The sequence below is a fragment of the Psammomys obesus genome, unplaced genomic scaffold, assembly GCF_907164565.1.
Source record: "Psammomys obesus unplaced genomic scaffold, mPsaObe1.curated_primary_1811, whole genome shotgun sequence".
NCBI classification, from domain to species: Eukaryota; Metazoa; Chordata; class Mammalia; order Rodentia; family Muridae; genus Psammomys; species Psammomys obesus.
The window spans coordinates 28506901-28532596 of NW_026596040.1; the positions used below are offsets into that span (position 1 = coordinate 28506901).

The following is a 25696-nucleotide window of genomic DNA, read 5'->3' on the forward strand; positions in this document are numbered from 1 at the left end:
TTTCTTTCTTTCTTTCTTTCTTTCTTTCTTTCTTTCTTTCTTTCTTTATCTATTTTTCTTTAATCTTTTTGTCTGTGTTACATTACTCGAATATATTGTTGCTTGATATAAGCCTTGGCATCTACTAAAATAATTTTCATACATTTTTAAAATGTATACCAAAGAACTTACCCACCAACAACTTTGTCCTTTTAATGAGATTACATTTAATCTATAGAACAGTAAAATTCACTTCTCTATAATACTGAGTCTTCTAACATAAACATTTTATATTCCTTCATATTTATTGTAATTTTCTCTATGTTTATGATTGGGCAGATTTTTCTTGTTTTCTGTTATTTTTTCCCCAAAGTTGTTCAAACATTTTAATAGTTGTTTTTTTTTTTTTAACCTCCCTTTGGTCTCACTGTGTAGTGTTGGCTGACCTATGTAGACCAGGGTGGTCTTGAATCACTAAGATCTGCCTGTCTCAACCTCCCTACTTTTGGGATTAAAGGTATGTGCCAACTAGCCTGACATTACTATCATTTTTTTTTTTTTTTGGCCTGGCATTTTTATTATTAATTTTTTTAGAAATAGGTCTTGTTATGAAGCTTAGACTGGCCTTGAGCACTTGTTTTTTTTCCTAACGTCTTGAGATGAATGTGTAGCTCACTGATTCTTTTTCAATGACTTTTCTGTCTTATTTTCCTAATATGAACATAATGGCTTGAATTTTCCAGAGAGCACAGCTTTTGCTTCTTCATCCTGTGTTTTGTCTTTCCATGTTTTGATACATCATATTTTCATTATTCATTTTCCTTCCCAATCTAACTGTGTCAACACTTTTCTCTCTCTCCATCCCTTCCTTCTTTACATTTTCGCTATGATAGGAATTGAACTCATGGCTTCACACATATTTAGTTAAGTGTTCTTCTGCTGGTTAATATCCTCATCCTTGCTCAACATATTTTCTAATTACTTAGGCCCATGAATTTTTGCCTTCTGAAAGAAATTTATCTTAGGTTTCGAGAGTTTCCAAATTTCTTAAATTTTTTTTTATTATCTTAAATTATTATTTTAAATTATGTGTATGCTGTGGGTAGGATCTGTACATATACCTGTGGGTGTCTACCCCCTGGGCAGTTGTGAACCACTTGACATGGGTGTGAGGACTGCCGTCAGGTTTTTCTCAGAACAGTACATATACTTTTAACTACTGAGTCATCTTTCCAGTCCAGTGTTCCAGATTTTAAAATAATTGGTTTTAGGTTTATTGTTCTGTGTTCAAGATTTTTGATCTTAGGCATTTAAATTGTTAAGACATGTTAAATGGATCTGGATTTATTCTGTTTTTGGAAATACATTTTGTTCATTTGAAGGAAATACCTTACATATAACTGTTATCTTCATTCTTTTTGTTTTATTAATGTTAAATAAGAATGCTAAAGTTGATTGTAGCTTAAAATTATTGTGCTCTACCTTCAATTACTTAGGTTTTGATATCACCCGTTATGATTATATGCCTGTCACAGAGATCCACCTGCCCCTGCCTCCCCAAGTGCTGGGATTACAGGCGTGTACCACCTTGCCCAGCTGATTTTGTTCTCTTTTTTTCTCTTAATTTTATGCATTTTTCTATATTATCCAAGAAATTATGACCTGTCTCCTTGATTTACTAATGTTTGATAAACGTAATTTTCTTCCTTCTTTTCTTTCCCTTTTCTCTCTTTCCTTCTTTCCTTCCTTGCTTATTAGTTTGTTTGAGACAGTCTCACGTAGCCTAGGTTGGCCTTGAACTCATTTTGTAACTGAAGATGACTGAACTTCTGCTCTCCTGTTTATGCTTCCCAAGTGCTCAGATGATAGCCATATGCCACCACAGTGAGCAAATGGGGTGCTATTAAATTTGCTGTAGGAAAAAAATAAGTATCCTCTGGGGTTCCAGTTCCTCTCACCTGGAAGTTAGCCTTACCTTTCTTGTCACCAGAGGTGGAAGTTTTAGTATGTGTTTTCCATGGTTTTTACTGTTGGGCCCGTATTAGTTTTATGGCTGTGGTTCCCATTATGTCTTGTTGTGCCTAATTTATAAATTAATTTTATCATAGGTTTGTATATGGTCTCGGAATAAGCATGTATATTAGCTTGGTGTGCTGCCTAAGACTATAGAACTTGGATAAGAGAAGACTACACTAAATGAAGATTAGTCTGTACTTGTCCTTGGAAGTGGAGTGAGTTTTTTTAATAAAACTTTTCTTATTTCTAGGACACTTTCTGCAATAATAACAAACTTCAAGAGCATAAAAACACAGTCCCTGGTGGTGGAGATTCCATACTTAGAATAAGCACCATTGCTTCTGCTATTGCAGATGTGTCAGTGAGTACTGATCCTGCCCAGCTTGTTGCCATGATGAAAACACTCAGAAATAAAGGAAGAGGCAAGACTTTTCAGGATGATGATGCACAAGAGCCCTGTTTCACCACGCCTCATTTCTTACTCAATGATTTAGAAAAAAATAACAGATCCAATGCATTTGATATGGAGAAATACCTTACAAAAACAGACGCTAGTAGCTGTGAAGGTACACAAGAGCCCTTTTCAAGAGCAGGCACGTCTGATATTTGGGATATATGTTTGCTGAAACAGGAGATTGTTCAAGATGTCACTGTGGTGAGTGATGGTGCTACTATTACAAGAGAACCAGAGGAAGATACAGCAGCTATTGTCTGTGGTGAAAATTCAGAGAGTGATACTCAAGACTCACTTAGAACGATAGCCTCTTCGAATCCAATGCTTCCAAACCTAAGGGAGAATCGAAGCCTGGCGAGGATGGCACACTCCATTGACGGATTGTCAGATGTGCATAGCAGTGAGAAAGCTACCTCAGTTTCCATTCCAACATCTAGTAGTTGCTCATCAAGAAGGAACTGCAGAGTACCTTCCTTTTGTATTTTAGAAAAACGTGAAGCAGTACAAGATAACCGAAAACACCAAAGGAAAAAGGTCTGTGTCAGTGAGACGAGCAGCAGCGACAAGCATGTCACTTTTGATGAAGACTGCGTGGTCTTCCCTGAGAGTGTTGGTAAGGACAGCGACTGATCATTGAAATTGTGTGGGTTGTGTTGTTTGTTCCTGTTTGCTGTTCTTACTGGGAAATATACCTTTTTAGTAGGTTTGAAAAATGCCTCTCCTGAGAGTGGTGGATCTGGCTTTGAAGACCAGGAGAGCTTCAGACGGTCTGCCTCACCACTCAGTCATTCTTCTTACTCTGGAAGCTTATCAGGGTAAGTGCTTACTGCAACTTTACTTTTATTTATTTGTTTCTGTTATTTGAGAATTTCATAAGGCATATAATGTGTTTTGATTAAACATACCCCTACCTGCTTATTAATTTAAATTTATGCTATGCTATGTGTAAGAAAAATCTGTCATTTTTAGGTTCATCTCTTAAAGGTAGTCCTTAAAATACTTTTTGAATTTTTCTTTTTTTTTTTTTTTTTTTCTTTTGTTTTTTCAAGATAGGGTTTCTCTGTGTGGCCTTGGCTGTCCTGGAGTTGCTTTGTAGACCAGGCTGGCCTCGAACTCACAGTGATCCACTTGCCTTTTCCTCCATGAGTGCTGGGATTACAGGTGTGCACCACCACACCCAGCTGAATTTCTTTAGTTTAAAAAAAAAAAAAAAAAAAAAAAAGATTAGCCAATGCTTTTAACCACTGGGCCATCTCACTATGCCATCCAATTTCATGTTCTATTTCTCTGCTTTTGGCAAAAACAAAATACACTTGGTAATTTTGTTTCTAAACAGGGTCAGCTTTTCCAAACTACCCTAGTTTCAGTTTAATGTATCTATATTCCTACTAGGTTTTCTTCCCTGATAGCCTATGTCCCTCAAATTCCAGAGGGACATCTGATTTCTACTTTTGACAATGCCCCCTGAGCCCACCTGCCATATAAGTAGTATTTGTGGGTAATTTACTCAGGGATTTATTGTCTATTTCAGAGAACCACAGATGTTTCCCATCCTTGTTTATGGTTTAAACATACGTGTGTGTCACTGACTTTACTGGCTGCTGCTTGCTGCTTACCATCAAGCCAGCGTGTACACAGATTGTTCTCTGTTTCTCTTCTTCACCCCCACTGAGCCCAAAATGGAAATGACTGATATCGATGGATCTTCGAACGGGGGCTTTCAGTTATTATAGTATACAATAAGGGACAGATGCTCCCAAAAGCAATAATCAGCATATTTACCTTGGTTTTACCATAATCTCTTAATCTCCAATTTGAAGAGAAAATATAATATTTTCTTTTAACATTAAAAATTTATATTATTTTGGATAATAGCAAATTAAAATATTTTATAAAACATTTAAAAATAACTTTATGTTGTAAAAAAAAATTTTTTTGGCAGGACGCTAGGAGTAAAACAGGGAGGAGGTTGAATTTGTTTCAGTATTTGTATGTTTTTATGATATTTTAGGTTGTTTACATTGCTTGTTTCTCTATGTTTATATTATTCACATTATTTCTCTTTTAAAAAATAAATAAAAGTAAAAACAATTTTTATTTTTCATGGCTGGCCTTGAACTCAACAGAGATCTACCTGCTTTTGCCTCCCCAGTGCCATTTCAGTTGTTCCCACTTTATTTTATATTGAGGAGGGTCTTTGACAGAGCCTACAGCGCACCCATTTGTCCACACAAGCCAGTAAGCTTTGGCCAGCAAGCCCCTTTGGTTCCTCCTGTCTCCATTCCCTCACTGGCATTGGAGGTTCATACTGCCATAGCTAGTGGATTCTTCCTTTTCTTTCTTTCTTTCTTTCTTTCTTTCTTTCTTTCTTTCTTTCTTTCTTTCTCTCTCTCTTTTTTCTGTACATGGGTGCTGGGAATTGAGACTCACTTCCTCTTAATTGTCTGCAAGCGCTTTACCCACTGAGCCCTCCCCAGATCTAATATTGTGATTATCTCCATATTTAAAAGAAAATATTACAGACTGTATAATGGGTTGTTTTAGTTTTTTTATGTTGCTATGATAAAACATTCTGACCAAAAGCAATTAACTTCGGAGAGGAAAAAGTTTGTTCCAGCTTATACTTCCAGGTTATAGTCAGTCCATTATTGCGAGAAGTCGGGGCAGTAACTCAAGGCAGGAACCTTGTGAATACTGCTTGTTGGCTTACCCTGTGACTGAAAGAAGCATGTTTACCTAGCCTTCTGACAGTCCATGCTTAGACATGGCGCCACTTAGACAGTGAAGGCAGTCCCTCACACATGTATCCACATATCAACCTGATAAAGACAATTAAGATTTTTTCAGGTGATTCTAGGCTGTGTCAAGTTGACAGTTTAATGCTAGGACAGGGACTTTCATGGTTTATTCAGTTTAGTATATCATTTGTGTTTTGCTACCTTTTTTTTTTTTTTTTTGAGACACGTTTTTCTGTGCCCTGCCTGTCCTGGAACTCGCTCTGTAGACCAGGCTGGAGATTCACAGAGATCTGCCTGCCTCTGCCTCCTGATTGCTGGGATTACCACTATACCCACTGGGAGTGTTTTAAAAGTTTAAAATAAATAATCTTTTAAAGATTATTTTACTTTATGTGTATGAATATTTCTGAAGAAGAGAAACAGAGAACAATCTGTGTACATGCTGGCTTGATGGCAAAACATATACTGTGTTTGTGCCCACATGAGGCAAATAGTCTGCTTCTACGGACCATCTGCATCAGTCTCACATCCCACACCTGGGATCAAAACTAAAACCTGTTTATATCCACAACAATGTGGGGCATGCATAGGTGTCTGTGATTGTACTCACATTCATGAAGGTGCACGTGCCTCAATGATTGTTGAGGTCAGAGGACAACCTATGGGAGCCTGTTTTCTCCTTTCACCATGTGAGTCCTGGGAATCAAATTCAGGTCATCACATTTGGGAGCAAGCGCCTTTACTTGCTGAGCCATCTCAGCAGCCCTTCCTGTGCTGTGATTTTTGAGTTTGCTTCTTTTCTCCCCCAATCTGGAGGTTGGAGGCAAGAACAAAATAAGCTAGAAGTAACACCAGTGTGTGTTTATGTTAAATAAATATGGGTTTCATATCAAAGGCTGTTTTATTATTTTGCTGTTTTTATTTTTCTGTATTGGTACTGGGGATTGATACTTAAGTTTTTGAGCATTATCTGCCACTGTCACATCCTTAGCTTTCATCCAGTAGTTTAGTTTTTTTGTTTTACTTAATATATTTTGAGTATCTTTCTAAGCCAGAGATCAGTATTCAGCTCCATTGAGATTTTGTTATATGTTAAAAATGCTAACAAAACATTATGCCATTGAACTATATCCTCATCCCTAACAGCATTGTTTTTGGTGGTTAAAGAGTATTTTGCTGTATGCTTGTGCTGTACCTCAGTTCATCTTGTATGACACTTAAGCTTCCTACTTTATTATCAATAAGCATATCTTTTCTAAAGTGTTTTATATTTATCATTTTTTCTGGCAGACTTTCTCTCAAGTGTAGAGTATTTGAGTCAAGGAATTTTTTTCTAGGTGCTGCTTAATTGCTCAACCAAAAATTGTTTATTTTACCTTTATATTGGTAATAACACAAGCATTTTCTTGCCTTATTTATGCCATTTTCTGTGTTGTTTTTAATGGTTTTATTAACTGCTGTTTGTCATGTACTCAGTAAATTTTTATTGAATGAATAACTGTTTTGTGTCTGTTTATGGTATTTACTAACATAAAGACAGCTTTTTCTTCAATGGTAGCTTACCAGGTAGGTCGTCAGCAGGAATATATTGATCATTTTAATTAAAGAAAGTAAGTTTTGTGGTTGAGTTCCTTCACGCTTATAGACAGACAGGAGTGGTCAGTTATTTATACAGACTCTAACACCATGCTTCTGTTTTTTTCTTTCAGATGTGCTCTGGAGTCTCTTGAGTCAGCTCATCACCATAAGGGTCACTCAGAGAGTGAGTTGTTTCAGATGGCATGTTCCCGTGATGTTATTAGTAGGCTGACTTATGTGTCTGAACAGGAAATCACCTTTCCTGTCTCAGCTGCTGATGAAAGCTCAGAGGACCACAAGGTAGGTGGCACTTGGACTGTTTACTAAAAGTAAGGCTTCGAGACCAAAAGTATTAGTGATATTTGATTCATACTGGAATTCCGGTCTGTTTACCTTCTTGTTAACTTCGGTATCTTTAGAATGAATTAATGTGGGTATATATTTGAACTTAAGTGTCTACATTGGCTCCCTTCCACTTCAAAAAGAAGTATCTTTGACTAAAGTTTGAGAGCAGCATTGATCTACAGGCGTAGACAGAAATAGGAGGCCCTTTGACAATATGTCCTTTTAGCAAAACACTAGTAGTAGGTTCCCATAGAGTCCATGACCTCCCTAACTCTGGGCTTTTGACCAGGTTTCCAGTATCAGGTGTGAATTTCTTCCTGTGGAGCAGCCCTCAAATCCAGTTAGAAAGCATTTGGTACCCCAATAATTATGCCAATATTGCCTCAATGAGTGCATCTCTCTTGGTAGGTCAGTGTTGTGGCGTACAGGGTACACCACTGTATAAGTCCATTGATGACTTTTCTCTTATAGTTGGCATAACATCTTTCAATGTTGTGCAGGCTAGCCAGCAAGGAGGAAGTTTTTGGGTCAGTTCTAGCTTGATTTCAGTAGTCTCTGCAACCAAAGTGTTGTGTCTTTAGTAATAGGTTCTTACCATCTAGTTATGGTGAGCAGCTAAAAGCAGTGGCAGTAGCAGGTGTTGTTTTGAGAGTCTGTAGAAACTCCCTGACCATTAGCTTATAGGAAGGTATTCTATATCAGGCACTGGAATTTTCAAACCCATATCTTCTAGAGGAAGCATTAATTATCTTACAAAGCTGTGGGGTTCCTAAGCTTTTGTAATATATCCTCAGTTTAAATTAATCCATTTCTGTCCCCTGAGTCTCTGTTTTCTTAGCACAGTGTTTAACTGCTAAATGCTGAGGCCTGACAACTTGTCTGCTGTTTTCTCGATTACTAGCCCTCTCTAATCCTATTTTCTTCACCTTTGTGAAGGCTTGTGGTTTGAAGTCAGTGCTTATCACTTTGTGATTCAACCCTAAGGACGTGTTTCTGTTACTATTAGTAATTGACCAATAATCTGGTCTCTATCTCTATTTACTATATCATTGTTTCTAAAGCTTTGGTTTGAGTAACTTCCAATGTAACCAAAAATAATAAGTGAGAGTTCAATGTGCTCCTGTGTGTTAGTTTTAGATTGTTCATCTTTCAGATCTGTATCTTACTCCTCAGGTTGTACATTATAAAGAAATAATAAAAAAGAAACATACCATATTTTAGAGGTTGGAAAAGGCTTAGTTCTTACAAAAATTATTATCTTTAAGTTCTTCAAGCATATTTAATACAGTGTGGAAAATTAATGGGTATGGGCATGGTTTCTGAGTTAGCTTTGTACTAATTCCAGCCTCATGTCCATATCATTTGGTAGCTTCTTTGCACCTTACTTTTTTGTTTACTAATTTACACTATTTTCATAAAATTAACAAGGAATCCCTTAATTTGAAGAAAATGTTGGATGACTTTGGTTCTTTACGTAAATGTTTTAGATGTAATTGTGGTTTACCTTTTATTTTCCTCCTGTTGTAAGACTTTTATAAAGCAGGTGCAGTTTTCATGTGTAAGGCTGCATTTTATATTTGTAGTTATTTTCCTTTGTGCACTTTGTGTTTGAGGGTACCATGTAGATTTCAATTGGAGACTTATACCAGCATTGTTTGAATCTGTTATATATTGTTTAATTTATGGATTATTAAAAAACCAAAATTTGTTACATTCAGAATGATCTCACCAGTGAGTTGAGCACCACAATTATTCCAGCCAGTCCAACTTCATCAGAGGAACAAACTATGGAGAAATTAAGAGACAAAGTTCCAGGTCAGAATGCAGAGAAACATTTGTTGCCATGTATTATCCAGAATGAGTCTGGTTTAGGAAACGAAACAGAAACTCCTTCTCTGAGGAGCGGATTTGAAAATGGAGAGCCTAATTTTACATCAAGTCAAGATACTTCTTCCAAAAGTGGGGAACCCTTGGGATCCAGTAAGGTGGATTCAACATCTGGCCCCAGTGAGCAGGACCTGATTGGCCAAGTTCTCCTGAACAAGCCAGGTCTTAGTCACCGGTCTGGGACAGGCATGTTGACCCTCCCTGTACTGAGCCAAAAGGCTGTGGACCAAGGTCAAAGACTAACATCTGTTGGTCTGTCAACTGCCAGCAGTGAATCTAGCAGCCAGATTCCAAGTCTGGGCACCTCTGGAAACCAGCATAGTCTTACACCCCACATTTCAGCTCATGCTTCTGTTGCTAATGTGCAGAACCGGCCTGCTGTGTGTCCTGCACTCTGGACTGGACATTCTCTATACACAGCTTCTGTGGCACCACAGTATCTGGGGCCAGTCTCTTCATCTGGGAGTGCCACCTTGCCTCAGTGCCATGCAGGCATGCAGGTCTCTGGGATTTCAAGATATTCTTATCCTCCTGTTGTACCAGATGTGGCTTCTGGGATGTATTTAGGACCAAATCTTGCCTCTGGATTGATGGCTCCCTCTTCTATTTATAACCTGTGTTCTACTGCTGTACACCAGAACCAGCTAAGTACAGCAAGACCATTTCCTGTGCAGTCTGTTGGTACAAACTCTGAGACTGAACCATGGGGCTCAGGGATGGTGTCTGGATTTGGTAAGATGCTTTTCTTCTCCACTATTGCTTGTTGTTACCTAAAGTCTGAATTTCCTCAAATGGGTCCACAAATCTAGTTTGTTTCAAAGAAATGCTGGTTGGAATTAATTTCTTTAAGTTTCAAATTATTAAGATTTATTTTTATTTATGTGTGTGTATAGACATACATGTGCAAGTGCCTACAGAGGATCTCTTGGAGCTAGAGTTGCAGGTGATTGTGGACTGCCTGATAGGGATGCTGGGATTTGAACTTAGGTCTTCATTATTGAGCAGCAAGTTCTCTTAACTGCTGAGCCAGCTCTCCAGCCCCCTCCCCTCTATTTACTTATTTCCTTTAAAACAAAACAAAACAGGATCTCAGATTGGGCTCACACTTACTATGTAGGGAAAATGACCTTGAGCTTTTGTTTTATTTCTTACAAGCTCATCCTTTGTCTTATATTGAGAACATCAGAATGTTTCTATGAAGGGTTTACTGAAGTTGTCTTAGGACAACAGTAAACTGTATGCTTATAGTTTTTGAGGTCGTTCTGATTTTGTTTTTCCTCTTTATTTGATTTTGCTATTCTTTTATTAGGAAATGTCCTCTTTAGGATCATTTCTCAGAATGAGGTACCTTCCGCTGGTGCTTCATGGGGGTGATACTATAATAGTGAGGAGCAGAACTCTGCTCTCATTCACAGCATGCTTTTCCTGATGACAGTCATAAGGCATGTGGAGCTGAGGATTGTCCATATAGAGCTCACCTGAGTGTGAGGATAGGAAAAAGGCTAAAGAGTGCTGTGAAGACATTGTGTATCCAGGCACACATGAAAATAGAGCCTCTAGGGCTTCTCTTTGCCTGCCAGTGGCTTATAACTTGGGAAAGAAAAAGGGCATCATGGCAGCAACAGCAAAGGTTAGATTTGATGTAAATTCTCAGTTTCATTAGCTTTACTTGTGTTTTCATTGTTTGTGAAAAACAGCTGTATAGAGGAGATAGGAATTATTGGTAGCTTCCATTGAGGCCTTTTATGTCAAGGATTCTTTTTTTTTTTCTTTTAAATTTTATGTGCATTAGTGTGATGGTGTCAGATCCCTTGGAATTGGTGGTACAGGTAGTTGTGAGCTGCCATGTGGGTGCTGGGAATTGAATCTGAGTCCTTTGGAAGAGCAGACAGTGCTCTTAACCACTGAGCCATCTCTCCAGCTGTGTCACGGATTCTTACACGCTGGGCATTTATTCTGTAGCTTTTGGCTACAACTGGGTAATCCTGTGTATTCTTTTAACCAAATACTGCTTTTAATAAGATGTTTACTGTAACTTGCATTTTGACTTACTCTCATGCAGGGAATGCCACAGTACCTGAGGAACTGAAGTTTCCTCATGCTTGCTGTGTAGGGATTGCTTCACAGACCCTCCTTAGTGTCTTTAACCCAACTGACTGTTGGCTGCAAGGCAGCATCAGAATTCTCAGTGTTTGTGTGAACGGTGAGAAGGTAAGTTTTCTGTGTCTTCTTATTGGGCTTCACAGCTGCACTTTAATGAAGTACTTTACTTCCCTCTTACTCACCTTTTAAAATGAGAAAGTGTTTTTAATGCTTTGATAATTTCATACATACATACTGTGTTTTTTGGTTCCCCTCTCCTTAACCTATTCCTAGATCCACTCCTCTTTTTTTCCTTTTTTAAGTGATTAAACTTTTCTTTTGAAAGTTTCTTTTTAAGATTATTTATTTTTATGTATATGAGTGCTTTGCCTTTGTATATATGTGTGCACCAAAAGTGTGCATTGCCCACAGAGGACAGAAGAAGGGATTTTGAGCTTTAGAGAGCTTTGAGCTGTTATGGGGTCCTAGAGACTGAACCTGAGTCTGCTGCAAGAGTGTTCTTAGCGACAGAGACATTTCTCCACCCCCCCTTTTGGAATTTTTTTTTAAAGTTTTAAACTTGTTTTTTGATACTTTCTGTATTATAATGCACCCTGATTACTGTCTGCCCACCCTTTCTCATCTCACCATTGTCATCCTCTTTACCTTTACAAGGGAAAATAATGGTTGTGACACAAACCATTATTCACTGGAATTATTTATTGGTATGTGGAGAACTCATGCTTGGGTATACAGCTAAAGACAGTGAATCCATCAATAGCCTGTAGTTCAGCAGAGAAGAATAGAGCTACATGAGGGCCTCTCCAATTCATGATTTGTGTTGGTAGGCCAGTCTTTTGCTTTAATTGATGTTTTTATTTTTTCACTTTACATGTTGATTATAACCCCCTCCCTCCTCTCTTCCCAGTCCTACGCTCTTCCTCCGTTCCCCCTTCCCCATCTTCCCAGAAGGGAGAGCCTTCACCCCCACCTTTACCCTGTACCCCTGTACTAACCCACCCCAGCACATCACGTTGCATCAGGACTAAGTGCAACCTCTTCTACTGAGGCCAGACAAGGCAGCAGGAGAAAGTGATCCAAAATCAGGCAACAGAGTATGTATCAAGAGACAGTCCCCCGCTCCAATTTCTAGGGGAAATTTCTAGGAAGACCAAGCTGCCCATCAGCTACATATGTGTAGGGGCCCTAGGTCCAGTCCATGCATGCTCTTTGGTTGGGGGTTCCTAGCCCCCATGGGCCTAGGTTAGTTGATTCTGTTAGTCTTCTTGTGGAGTTCTTGTCGCTGCGGGTCCCTCTGTTCTTCCTCCAACTCTTTAGCTAAACTCCCCAAACTCCGGGTAGGCCAGTCTTGAGATCATGTTTACAGTGGTATGCCTGGAAGATAGCATTTTTTTTCAGCCTTTCTTCCTAACTTCCAGCTTCTACATTTTCTCTGCTCCCTCTTTGACAATGGTCCCCTAACCTTAGAGGGATTGGTATAAATGTCCTTCCTGTTTAGGGCTGAGAACGCAACTGTCTTTTATTTTGATCACTGTGAACAGCCAGGAGTCTTTGCATTCATCACTGTTCTATGCAAAGAAAAGCTTCTCTTTGTAAGGCTGAAGATAGGATTTGTCTTTGTGTTTAAACCTAAAAATTTAGCATTTGGTTTGGCATCATGTTTAGCTAAGCTAAATAATAGTAGTGAGTTCTCCCAGGAGGATCTGTGACCTTCACCAATCATAATTTTATCTGGTGTGCAGTACCTGGTGTGGATTTCCTTTTATAAAGCAGGTCTTAAATCAACCTGAAAGTGTTTGTTACCTGCTAACAGTCATGCCACTGTTGCCTGAGTAGCCACATCTTGAGCTGGAGCTCAAGTGCCTGTACTCAGTGAACATCTTACTGGCCTCCTTTTTGGTTTTGCTTGTTTTTATTTATTATTTATTATTTATACAGCATTCTGCCTGCATGTGTGCCTGTGTACTAGAAGAAGGCACCAGATCTCATTACAGATGGTTATGAGCTGCCATGTGGTTACTGGGAATTAAACTCAGTCAGGATCTCTGGAAGAACAGTTCTTAACTTTTGCCTCATCTCTCCAGCCCTAGTTTCTTTTTATTTTTAAACAGACTACCTATGTAGCCCTTCCTGGCCTGCAGCTTGCTATATAGATCAGACTGCCCATGAGTTTTTGTGGTCATCGTCTGTGTTTGCCTTCCAAGTGCTAGGATTATAGGTGTATACCACCGTGCCTGGTTTTTTCACCCCTTTATTTATGTCTAGTCATTCCTATCTTTCTAGTATACATAAAAATACAAATAAGATTCTTTTTTTCCCTCTTAATAAATGTATATATGCAGAGCCATTGCATATAGCAAACTCGTGCACTGCTACACTTAATTCATTTTGCTTGTTTGTTGTGAGGCTAGGTCTCAAGGCCAGCTTAGACTTGCTAAGTAGCCAAGGATGACTTTATACATACTTGATCCCTCTTTTCTCCCCTCCAAAGTGCTGGGATTAATACGCAGATATCTATGCCCAGCTTTTTTTTTTTTTTCCTTAAATCTTTATTGCTCACATAGAACTTGATAGCTACCCAAATGGACGGTTTTGGAATAGGTGCTTTTTGGTTTTGTGTTGTGTTGTCTTTTGAGACAAGGTCTTTCTCTGTAGTCTTGGCTGTCCTAGACTCACTTTGTAGAGCAGGCTGGCCTTGAACTCATAGAGATCTGCCTGCTGCTTCTTCTCCAAGTCCTGGAATTACAAGTGTGTGCCACCGAACTCGGCTGGAATGGGGTCTTTTTAAAGTACCTCATTGTTAGAGCATTTAGAGTATAAGACATCTGAACATGATTTACATTTTTATCAGTTGTACTATATATTAATCATAATTTCTTATTTACTTAAAGTAAAGTCATGTTAATTTGCCTTTAGCACAATTTTAATTCCTGGGTGTTTAGAGTTCATGGTTTTACTAAATACTATTTAATATGTTATTGTCATGTATCAAGAAAAGAAAGAAAAGAACTAAGTTACTTATTTGGGCCTAATCTTCATTTGATATATCTGTTAATTTTCTTATATGATCTTTTGAATTAATGGAAACAATAGCTCTAATGTCTAGCAAGGATCTCACATGGTGAACTACAGCTGACATTAGATTCTGTAATTTTCCTTTACTCTGATGCATAAGTTGTGAGTAGGGAGGGGAGGGAACAGGGTCAGCACTCCTGCTGTGATATGTCCATGCTTTGTCTCTGTTACTTGTCAGCCAGCACTGGGTGCTTTACTGTCTTTCTCCTCTTAGTGTCCTTACTTACTTGGTAAAACAATATTGCCACTGTCTTTTCCTGTTGTTTGACAAAATACTCTTGACAGAAACAGCATTGTGGAGAAAGGGTTTATTTTGGCTCACCGTCCAAAGGTGCAGTCCAGCATGGCAGCAAAGTCAAGGCTGCAGGAGTGTGAAGCAGCTGGCTGTGTCATAGTCAGCAAGCAAAGAGCACTAGATGCACGCTGCAGCACCACTGCCTTTCTCCACACATAGTCCAGGTCGCAGACAGGGAATGGCATGACATCCATGGGTTGGTCTTCCACTTCAGGTAGAGAAATGAAGATAATCTCCCTCAGGGATGGCCAGAAGCCCATCTCCCAGGTGGTTGTAGTTGACAGCATTAACCATAACTTCTCTGTTCTCTTCTTTTCCTCACTTTTCCATCTGTTACCAGATCATTAAATAAGATAAAAATAAAATAACTGGAGGAAAGCATTGTAAGTTGAAGGTGAGATTTGACACAGTATGTAGAAATAGAAATCATATCCTACACAGGTTTCTGGGGCTGTGAAGTACTTCTGTGTTCAGTGTCCTTTTTAGAAAAGTGTGGGTATAGGCAAATATGTTCACCTTAAAGTCCCTAGGAGTGGTTACAGTTCTTATGTAGTGAGAATAACTTATTTTCACTTATATGTGGGTGGTTATTTGCATGCTATAACCCAGGTGTATAGGTCAAACAAAGGTCAACTTGTAAACATCGGTTTTCTCCTTTACCATGTGAGTTCCAGGGGTCAAACTCAAGTTGTGAAGTTTAATATTAAGTACCTTTTACCTACAAGTCATGTTACCACCATCAAAGAGCCTTTTCCTTTGGACTGATGATACCTTTCAATAATGAGTTACAAGAGTTGAATCTTTTTATACATGTAATGAAGGTTGAGATTTCATAGTTTGACTGGGGAAAAGAGTCTTAAATTAGATGATTAGCCTTGAAAGGTAAGGTCATTTCTAACACACTATCGTGTTCTTATTTACAGGTGGATCTTTCAAGACAAACATGTTTAGTTTTTAAGAATAAATTTGTTGTAAGACCGCATGCCACCGAAGAGATAAAAATTCTTTTTATACCCACAAATTCTGGGATTTTCAGATGTACATTCAGTGTTGCTTCTTGGCCATTTTCAGCAGATGCTGATACAATAGTTCAAGCAGAAGCTTTGGGAAGGAGAGTCACTCTTACTGCCATTGCTGAAAGCCCTATTATTGAGGTAACTGTTTGTAAATGAATCTTTATCATTTGCTAATGTTTTAATAAAGAAAGAATTTGTGGGCCACAGTGTTTCAAGCTAAATCTTAGTTGTTTCTTAAAAAGTATTTCCTTTAGATTCATTTACTTTTATGTGTATGAGTGTATGTTTCCATGTACGTACATGCACCACATGTGTACCTGTGTAGGTCAGAGGAGAGTTACTGGATCTTCTGGAACTGGAGTTACAAATTGTGAGCCACCATATGGATGCTAGGAAATTCTTACTCTGAGAGTAACAAGTGCTCTTAACCACTGGAACCTTAGTTCTTAATTATCTCTCCCTCTGTCTAGCCTTCCTTCCTTCTTTTTTTTTTTTTTTTTTTTTTGAGCCAGGGTTTCTCTGTGTAGCCTGGACTTGCGTTGTAGACCAGGCTGGCTTTGAACTCACAGCAATCCACATGCTTCTGTCTCTCCAAGTGCTGGGATTTTTTTTTTTTTAATTATTGTTTTTTTAATACAGGCTCTTACTGTATAGACCAGGCTGGCCTCAACCATCCACCAGCCTCTGTCTCCCAAGTACTGGGATTAAAGGCATATGCTACCACATTAAGTCCTTATTTTGTTTTTATTCCAAGATTTGAAATTACCATTTTTTAAAATAGAACTATGAATAGAGTTACTAAAAGGACTATAAAGTATAACATTAATCTATTTTCTTATGATTTCTCTTGTATACATACTTACCTAAGTTCTAGTGGTTTATCTCCTCCTCCTTTTCTTTCTTTTTCCCATGTTGAGATAGTAACCCTTAATGTGATAATGTACCTGTTGAGGTGAAGGGCTCTTGATTAACTATTATTTGGTCATCTTTCATTTAATTTAACAATGCCATAGTGACTTACAGTTTAAGCCAGAGCTGTGGTGAGTGAATGGCAAGGCAGCCTTCCTGAGAGACTAGAATGGTGAGAATCATTCAGGGAGTTTTCCATAGTTCATATTCTCTAAGAGAATTAGTTCACCAGTTTATGCTGTAGGACATGGAGAAAGAAGTGAGCTTAGAGATGGTCTCACGTACTTCTCCATCAGCTCTGCTGTGCTTGCCATTTGCTAAGTCTGGGTTTTCACCTTTTAAAACTATTGATATAAGGGGCCTGTCTTGGACAATGTAGAATACACAGCTTTTCTCCTGTCCCCTGCCCATTAGCAATCAGTTACTGTTCCTATCTCTGTGGTGAAAACCAAAAATATCTACAGACATTCTCAGTTTTTGCCTGTTCAGGTCCTCTTAAGGACCACTGAGAAAGAATATTTCTAATTTTCTCCTTGTCAGCAAATCCATTATCCAAGGCTTTTGGACCTGCCCTTGAGCAGCTTACATTTTTAGCAGATGTGAAAAATTATGACCCGTGCAGTATTTTAGGTTTCCACGTCATGTTATGAGTGGCTCACATCAGTGGTTACTTTGCAGTGTAGAGCAGTGTTGAGTCCCAAATCAAGGGCCTACTGTACTCATCTGGCAAGCTCAGAAATACCAATGTCAGTATGACTGAGCTTTGATTTTAAAAGACAACTTTGAGAAGCACCATAGGTAGGTATAATAAGATGAAATAAGTCAGTGTAAACTAGGCCATTAGAGTTGCTGTCTTAGGCATCAGGGACTGAGAACTGGGTCATTCTTTCACTTTTGTTTAAAAGTCTGATGTGACTAGTGCTGATCTTTCTGTTACTTCTCTTTTGTTAATGGATTCCAATTTTTGTTTGTTTGTTTGTTTTCTCCACCTCCCTCCTCCCCCCAAGACAGGGTTTTCCTGTGTAGCCTTGGCTGTCCTGGACTGGATTTGTAGACTAGGCTGGCCTCAAACTCACAGGGGTCTTCCTGCCTCTGCCTCCTCAAATTCTGGAATTAAAGGAGTGATCCATTATACCCTGCTGGATACCAACCTCCTTTAACATGTTTTTGTTACAATGTCTCTTTCCATGTGTCTTCATTACTCTGAGAGCAATTGTGGAACTGCAGTGAAGGTGTGAAAGTCTCTGTCTCAGCTGGAGCTCTATGCCAGTAGCTGGTGTGGCCTAGACTTAGGCTCTGCTGTTCTTGCAAACAGTCTTTTGAAATGTACCCATTCCTTCCTGGAAAGGTTCTTTGTTGTTTTTGAACATTAGGATAGAGATTTTTAAGTTTTAATTAAAAAAAAAATATTTCTAGAAAGAACACTCTGAATTTCAGGACTTTATGTATGGTGTTTACATTTCATTCCAGATTTGGCCAGCAGGTGAAATATACTACCTTTGGAAAGTGTCAAAACCTCAACTACTTTGGGGGTTAATTAGGACCCTGACCTTCATTGGCCATTGTGGAATTCAGCTTCCACTTGCTAATGTGTCTTATTTCCTTGTAGTTTCATAAACCATAAAAGAAAAGTTTATATATTTTAAATATTGTATAAAATTTCACACAAGTGCTATGAAGGTCAGTTTGTTAGTTTTCTCTCTAATGTTAGAGATACAGCAATCTGCTACATAGTCCACACTTAATTCTCAACCTTTGCTAGGCCTATTTGATATCATTTTGAATAGTCTTTTTGTATCAGACTAAATATGAACTGTACCAAGATCTTCATGAAGTTGTGAAAGGAATTAAGGAATTAATAGTCTAATGATAGGACTAAATAAAAAGAAATTTATGAAGCCAGGTGGGGAGGCAGAAGCAGGTGGATCTCTGCGTGTTTGACAAGGCCAGCCTGGTCTACAAAGCAAGTCCAAGACAGCCAAGTGCAGGACAGCTAAGGTTGTAGAGGGAAACCTTGTCTTGAAAAAACACTAAATAAATAAGAGTTATGTTTTATAAAATGGTTGGTTTCATCTTAAGATCTAATAGTGTTTTCGAAGTAAGGGTAGCCCACATTGCCGTAATCTATAGTACATTGAGTACTACTTTAAAAGAAGACTTTAACACTTAGTTTTACAGACAATAATAAAATAAAGTGGAAAATAAAATAAAATGGAAAAACTTAGGTCTAAGCTTACCCATCACTCTGATTCTTAACTGTGGCTAAAGAAGAATGTAGACAAGATATTCATTAATAATAGACTGGCTTTTGTCATTTAGTCCTTTCTTTATACTTAGGTAGAAACAGAAAAGAAAGGGGTTCTGGATTTTGGTGATTTGACCTATGAAGGCTGGAAAGCTCTCCCACTCAAGTTAATAAATAGGACACATGCTGCTGTGCCAATCAGACTGATCATTAATGCTGTAAGTACTTAGAATTGGAGATGACCTACAGAATATATTGATTTGAAGTTATAGGCACTGCCAGTATACTCGGTTAATCTTTTGTTGTAGAAGTAAATTATATTGCTAAAGAGTATATTAACAAATGTACTGCAGTGACTTTGCTGAAAGTGATTTTTCTGTTTCTGAATAGAATGCCTTAGCCTGGCAATGCTTCACATTTTCCAAAGAGCCCGTCCGTGCACCTTTGAAAGCTGCTCCTTTTGCTGATGTGATTGCTCAGCTCGTAGCCGCATCTGTAGTTAGTCATGTGATGCCTCCCAGTTATGATGGAAAAGTAAGTTGTCTCACTTTAAAAACAAAACTGGCCTAGAAGTAAAGAACAAGTTTTCAAACTACTTTTATCTCTTTGAGATTTCAGTCTTAATATATGTTAATTTTTTTTTTTTTTTTTTTTTTTTTATTTCATAGGATCCAGAATTTCTGATAGTTTGGATTATTTTCCATAGCCCAAAGAAACTCCTCACTTCAGGTATCATATTTTTGGGGACAGTATTCAGTTCTGTAATTAAACTTCACATTTGCACTTTACTTTCTTAATAAGTAAATGACAATATTTTGAACTATTGCCAAGAATTTTATGTTGTTTGGAAAAATCGGGAAGATGGCATGATATTTGAGGTCAGGCCTGTGTAGGTAAGCAAGTGCTGAAATAAGCCAATTTTCTCTCTACTTTTCTCTCTAGTCATACTTAGGTTTAGATTGTTTTAAAAGCCTCAACTGATTTTTCTTTTGTTTTTATTTTATGAAGTTGGTTTTTTCCTATCTTTATGTGGGTTCTGAGGATTATACTTAGGTCATCAGACTTGTATGTCAAGCGCTTTTACCCAGTAAGCCATGTCCTTGCTTCTTGAATTTTCTTTGGACTCTTAAAGACATCCTTTTGGGTGACTGGTAAAATTTTGGGATCTCTTATAGTTTTGGTTGAGAGCCTAGCCTTTAACTGCTGAGCCATCTCTCCAGCGAAATTTGGAATCTCTTTACTGAACTAAAAGAGTAAAACTTTTATAGAAATTCTAGGCCCAGCAGAAGAATTCCTGGCCAGAGTGGATATAGAAGTTGACAGCCCAAACCCTATGCCGGTTCTTAGAAGTGTGGACCTCCGAGCAAGAGCAGGCATAGCTAGGATCCATGCCCCTAAGGACTTACAGGTATCCTCATCTTCTCTCTACTGTATTCTGTTGTATCCAGGTTGATATTTCTTTAATTGTGACAGCTTTTTGAATGCATCTTTGCCCTACCCTGTAGACTGTCTATTTGTTGGCCGATGTAAATTCCTCAACAAAGCAGCCCTTGCCTTTGAAAAATGCTGGGAATATTGAAGTTTGCCTAGATATCAAGGTAAGAATTTCTGCAAGAGTGCTGTAGTATTTTTGTTTCTTATTTTCTGATGGCTACTGTGCTAGTAACCTTGTCAGGATGCTATGAGGCTTAAACTCAGAATTAAGAACAATGTTGTGAAAATTGAGAGTCAGCCTAACCTGAAGTGTATCTGTGGTTGATGTTGAAGCCTAATGCTTTGAATTTTTGAGTAGTTCCTTAGAATTTTGTGTGGCATCTGTGATCATTTAGAAAAGTGTGGTCTGCATATATAGAGTTTTATTTCTGATAGCCCAGGTGAGTGAAATGGTGGTGGTTATCAGCAATTGGAGATGGGATGGGAGGAAGATTTGAAATGGAGGATAGGATGTAGGTAAAAGGAAAGAAATATACTTGTGAAGAGGAATTATAATGAGCAAATATCCTAGTTAATAAGAGACATATTAGGGACTGGAGAGATGGGTCAGTAGTTAAAAGCAGTTGCTGCTCTTTGAGATGATCCAGGTTTGGTTCCCAACACCTACCTGGCAGATTACATTGATTTGTTAACTTCAATTCCAAGGGATCTGATGCCCTCTTCTGGCCTTGCAGGCATAGCACACAACACAGAGCATGTGTATATGTAGGCAAAGCATCTGTATACATAAAAATCTAAAAAAATAGCTGAGTGGCCGTGTCTGCAGTGGCACACACCTTTAATCCCAGGATTCGGGAGGCAGATACAGGTAGATCTCTGAGTTCAAGGCCAGCCTGAAATAAAAATTAGCAAAGAAAGACACACGATACAAGAAAACGGAGGGAGAGAGCTTCCTGATGTGAGTTAAGGTGTGCTTATGTAATTGCTTAGGTCGCAGAACAAGGGAGTCAATTTTCAGTGGATCCAGAGAGTCTGTCTCTTAAACCTGGAGAAGAACATGAAGTTATAGTTTCATTTACTCCAAAGGATCCTAAAGCATGTGAGGAAAGGTAATATGAAAATGAAAATATTTATAATGACTACTTGCTTATCTACGTTTCACTCATGTGCAGGTACATGTTTTACTTCACCTAATACATAATATAATGATAGAGCTGTGCTTTAATCTTTTCAGTAACTTTTTATGTACACACAAACACGCACACACATAATGTATACACACGTAATTTACACATACATATATGTAATTTTTCTTATCACTGTTGTGTGCATGATGTGTGTGGTATGAGCATCACATGCCATGTGTACATATGTGGAGGACGACTTTCAGTAGTTGTTTCTCCTTCCACCACGAGCTTGGGGATGAACTTCAAGTCCTCAGGTTTGCATAGCAGGAGCTTTTTCCCATTAAACAATCTCACAGGGACATCTTTTGTTTTTGTTAGTAAAATGCTTTTCTTAAACCAACTAAATCAAAGTTAAGAAATTGCTATTTATTTATTTTTTATTTTTTGGTATATTCTGACAGAAATCATGAAGCATGAATTATGGTGTCCTCTTTAACATTTTTTCCCCCAGAAGTCTTTCTTTCTTTCTCTCTCTCTCTCTTTCTTTTTCTCTCTCTCTTTTTCTTTCTTTCTCTCTCTCTCTCTCTTTCTTTCTCTCTCTCTTTTCTTGTCTTTTATTTCTTTCATTGCTTTATAATTCTTCCCAGGTCTTCTCTAGGACCTGTGGCTCCTCTAAGTGACCTCTAACTTTCATTCAGAATATCATTGTTGTTTGTATTTGAACTTGACTGCATCGAGCTCTACTTAGTATATGTCTCAGAAGCACCCACAGAGGTACCCATTGCTTATCCTCAGCATGGGGTACAGAATGCCCACGTCCTGGCAATTTATCACTAGAATCTTGTGGGGAAAGGTGCACTAGTTTAAGTACTTGTGCCTCAACTGCTTGCCCTCAATCCTATGCTGACTTCCTCTTCCCTAATACCTCATCAATAAAGCCCTATGAAATTTCTCTTGTGCTACCATGTATACATTATTGTGATCAATACTTCTTTTTTTTGTGTGTACTTTTCCCCTGGAATATAAGCATTTGGAGTAGAATACTGTGCTTGGATCACAAACTCTCTCTTGGACAAAGGGAGTGTATAGGATATTATTGCCAAAAGAACTGAATATGGGACACTTGACTTGTATTTTCTTCTTTGGTTAGGATCCTGAAAATATTTGTACAGCCATTAGGACCTCAGTATGAAGTAGTGTTAAAAGGTGAAGTAATTTCTTCTGGGAGTCACCCTCTGCCACCTGACCCTCACTGCTCAGATATTCCATTGATTCTGTCTAATAAGCAGTTTCTGACTTGGGGAGGCATCCCTCTTGGTAGGACACAGTAAGTATTCACAGCTACCATCCAAGAGATTTTTGTTGTCTATCTAATGTTATTCTCTTAGGTGTTAAATACAAATATATTATTTTTTTTAGATTTGAGATAAAGCTGTCATATGATGAACCTAAATTAAAAAGAATGTGTATGTCTAATTTTAAAAATAATCTGGAACTGCCTTTTATTTTTATAGGCTCTTTGGTGTTATCAGTTGATTAAGCATTTAGGAGTATGAGAGCTCCTTTTATGGAAAGGCAGAAAGAAGATAATCAAGGCACTGTATCTTGTTTGGGAGATTGCAATCCAGTTAAATACTTAGAACATATTTCAAATTAAGTGATAATGGTCTTCGTTTTTTTGTGCATAACAGGGATTTCTTCACTTACTTTGTATTAAGTGATGAGAGGAAGTAGTTTGAAAGATTTAGGGTTTTTCATATTAATAACCTGCTACTTATATGTCCACTTATATTATAATGTCTGTAAAAAGTTGAATGAATTCAGTATACTGATGAAAAGACTACTTTGTATACAGGAGCTCATAGCCCTGACCTCTTGTTTTCCTGAAAACAAAACTGAGCAACAAATTCTGTCTTTGTTAAAGACTTGATAACCTTTTTCAGTAATTTCTACAGCTTATCTTTTAAAGTGCAGAATATGTATATACCCATACATACATACATACATATATATATATATATTTAAAAGACTAAGGCTATCTGAGAAGGTAAAATTAGAGAAACTAAAAACAACTAAAAACCTTCCCTTGTTAAGATGAGTCTTAATAAGCCTTACATTTTCAGAAACAGATTCCATAACTGGAAGGATGATTCTAGCCTATGAGGGTGAGATGTGCAATCATCTTATCTTTAGACATTGTAGGTTTTTGTTTTTTTTTTTCTTTTTTCTTTTCATTGTAGCAGTATCCATAGGGGAGGAAACATTTAAAATGTATAATTGTTTTTAGGCTTCAGAAACTAGCTTTAAGAAACAGTTCTACAAGTACAGCTCAAAACTTGCGACTACTTATCAAAGGACAGGATCAGGATTGCTTTCAGGTTCGTATTTCACTCTTTGTCTTTTCTGATTTAAATACTTCTTTTTTTTTTAAAAAAAAATCATTTATTGTGTTATTAATTACAGTTTATTCACTTTGCGTCTGAGCTGTAACCTTCTCTCTAGTCCCCTCCCAATCTTACCTTTCTTCCCTCATCTCCCATGACCCTCCCCAAGTCCACTGATAGGGGAGGTCCTCCTCCCCTTCCCTCTGTTCCTAGTCTATCAGTTCTCATGAGGAGTGGCTGCATTGTCTTCTTCTGTGGCCTGGTAAGGCTGCACCCCCCTCAGGGGGAGGTGATCAAAGAGCACTGAGTTCATGTCAGAGACAGCTCCTGTTCCCATTACTAGGGAACCTACTTGGACATGTAGCTGCCACGGGCTACATCTGTGCAGGGTTTCTAGCTTATCTCTGTGAATGGTCCTTGGTTGGGTTAACAGTCTCAGAAAGGACCCCTGTGCCCAGATTTCATTTATTTATTTGTTTGTTTGTTTGTTTATCCTTGTGGAGCTCCTGTTCCTTCCAGATCTTTTTATCTCTCCTTTCTTTCATAAGATTCCCTGTACCCTGCCCAAAGTTTGCCTGTGAGTCTCGGCCTCTGCTTTGATACCTTGTACGGTAGAGTCTCCTTGAACTCATAGGCACAGAAGATAACTTCCTGAACAGAACATCAACAGCACAGGCTCTTAAATCAACAATCAATAAATGGGACCTCATTAAACTGAAAAGCTTCTGTAAAGTGTAAAGCAAAGGGCACTATTTTCAGTACAAAATGACAGCCTAAAGATTGGGAAAGGATCTTCACCAATCCTATATCTGGCAAAGGGCTAATATCCAGAATATATAAAGATTTAAACACCTCTTATGCAACAGGGTCTCACTGTCTAGCCAAGGCTGGCCTGAAACTCATGGTCCTACCAGCTTCCACAGGCCTGTACCACTATCTGTGGGTTCTGTCTTAAGTTTTTTTTCGAGTACAGTACACTCAGTATATGTAGACCATTTGTTTTCTTAAGTTTTTTTTCGAGTACAGTACACTCAGTATATGTAGACCATTTGTTTAATTTGTCTGAGATTACTCTCACTGTGTAGCTGGCTTGGGATTCATTGTTAGACCATGCTGGCCTTGAACTCAGGGATCCATCTGCCTCTGCCTCCCAAGTGCTGATTATTTATATGGAATCCTACTAAGCCTAGACCAAGTGTTTTGTATCTGTTTTTGGTAGTGCTGGGGATGGAACCCAGGGTCTTGTAGATGGTAGGCAAGTTCGCGATGACTGGGCTGCCTCCTTATCCAGACCAACTGAGTTTTTGTTGGTTTGTAGGCTTTAAAGATTTTTAAATTTTGTTTTATGTGTGTGAGTGTTTTGCCTGTATGTATGTTTTTGTAGCGTGTGCATGCCTGGTGCCTATAGACTTCAGAAGAAGGTGTCAGTTCTCTGGGACTGGAGTTACAGATGCTTGTGAGTGCCATCTAGGCACTGGGAATAGAACCTGGGTCCTGGGAAAGAGCAGTGCTCTTAGTTGCTGAGCCATCTTTCAGCCTCCAAGACTAATTGTTAAAGAGCTTATATTAATGTATGTTTCATTTGTGCTAGGGTTTGAGTTTATATTGTTACTTGTTTTTAAATTTTAGATTCAAAACACTTTTGGCTCAGAAGAGCGATTGACCAGTAACTGTGAGATCAGAATTTGCCCAGGTGAAGACTGTGTAATCTCTGTGTTATTCGCACCTACTCGATTATCTTGTATGTTGGCTAAGCTAGAGATCAAACAACTTGGGATTCGATCACAGCCAGGCATTAAGTTTATGGTAAGAGAAATTCACTGCTTTTTTTCCTTCCATGAAGTTCATGTCAAGTTATAATCATTGCTTTAATATTGGTAAGTTATACATTCTGATTTTTCTAAGTTAAGACTTAAAACAAATTATAGAATAATTATCAAGTCATTAAAACCAACTGTTGGGAGGTTCATATAACCACCAAATATCCTAATGCTTTTAAAATTTCATTTCAGCTTGAGAAATTTGAAACATCCCTAACATAAACACATTTTGGGTAAATCCAGGGAGAGCTATTCAACTCAGCAAAAAATATTTTCTTAGCTCATTTGGTC

At 38.1% G+C, this 25696-nt stretch overlaps 1 protein-coding gene across 2 annotated transcripts in view; it reads left to right on the forward strand.

The window, feature by feature from the left end:
- Positions 1-25696, forward strand: part of Cep192 (centrosomal protein 192) — a 93589-nt gene that overhangs the window by 33641 nt on the left and 34252 nt on the right. For both annotated transcript variants that reach the window (XM_055622517.1, XM_055622518.1), the window contains exons 15-29: positions 2246-3062; positions 3150-3264; positions 6897-7065; positions 8829-9729; positions 11060-11208; positions 15394-15624; positions 18733-18858; positions 19031-19174; positions 19309-19369; positions 19909-20048; positions 20146-20238; positions 21065-21183; positions 22352-22528; positions 23489-23579; positions 25215-25391. In XM_055622517.1, coding sequence (XP_055478492.1) covers positions 2246-3062; positions 3150-3264; positions 6897-7065; positions 8829-9729; positions 11060-11208; positions 15394-15624; positions 18733-18858; positions 19031-19174; positions 19309-19369; positions 19909-20048; positions 20146-20238; positions 21065-21183; positions 22352-22528; positions 23489-23579; positions 25215-25391 — 3510 coding nt within the window. The remainder of the gene's footprint in view (positions 1-2245; positions 3063-3149; positions 3265-6896; positions 7066-8828; positions 9730-11059; positions 11209-15393; positions 15625-18732; positions 18859-19030; positions 19175-19308; positions 19370-19908; positions 20049-20145; positions 20239-21064; positions 21184-22351; positions 22529-23488; positions 23580-25214; positions 25392-25696) is intronic.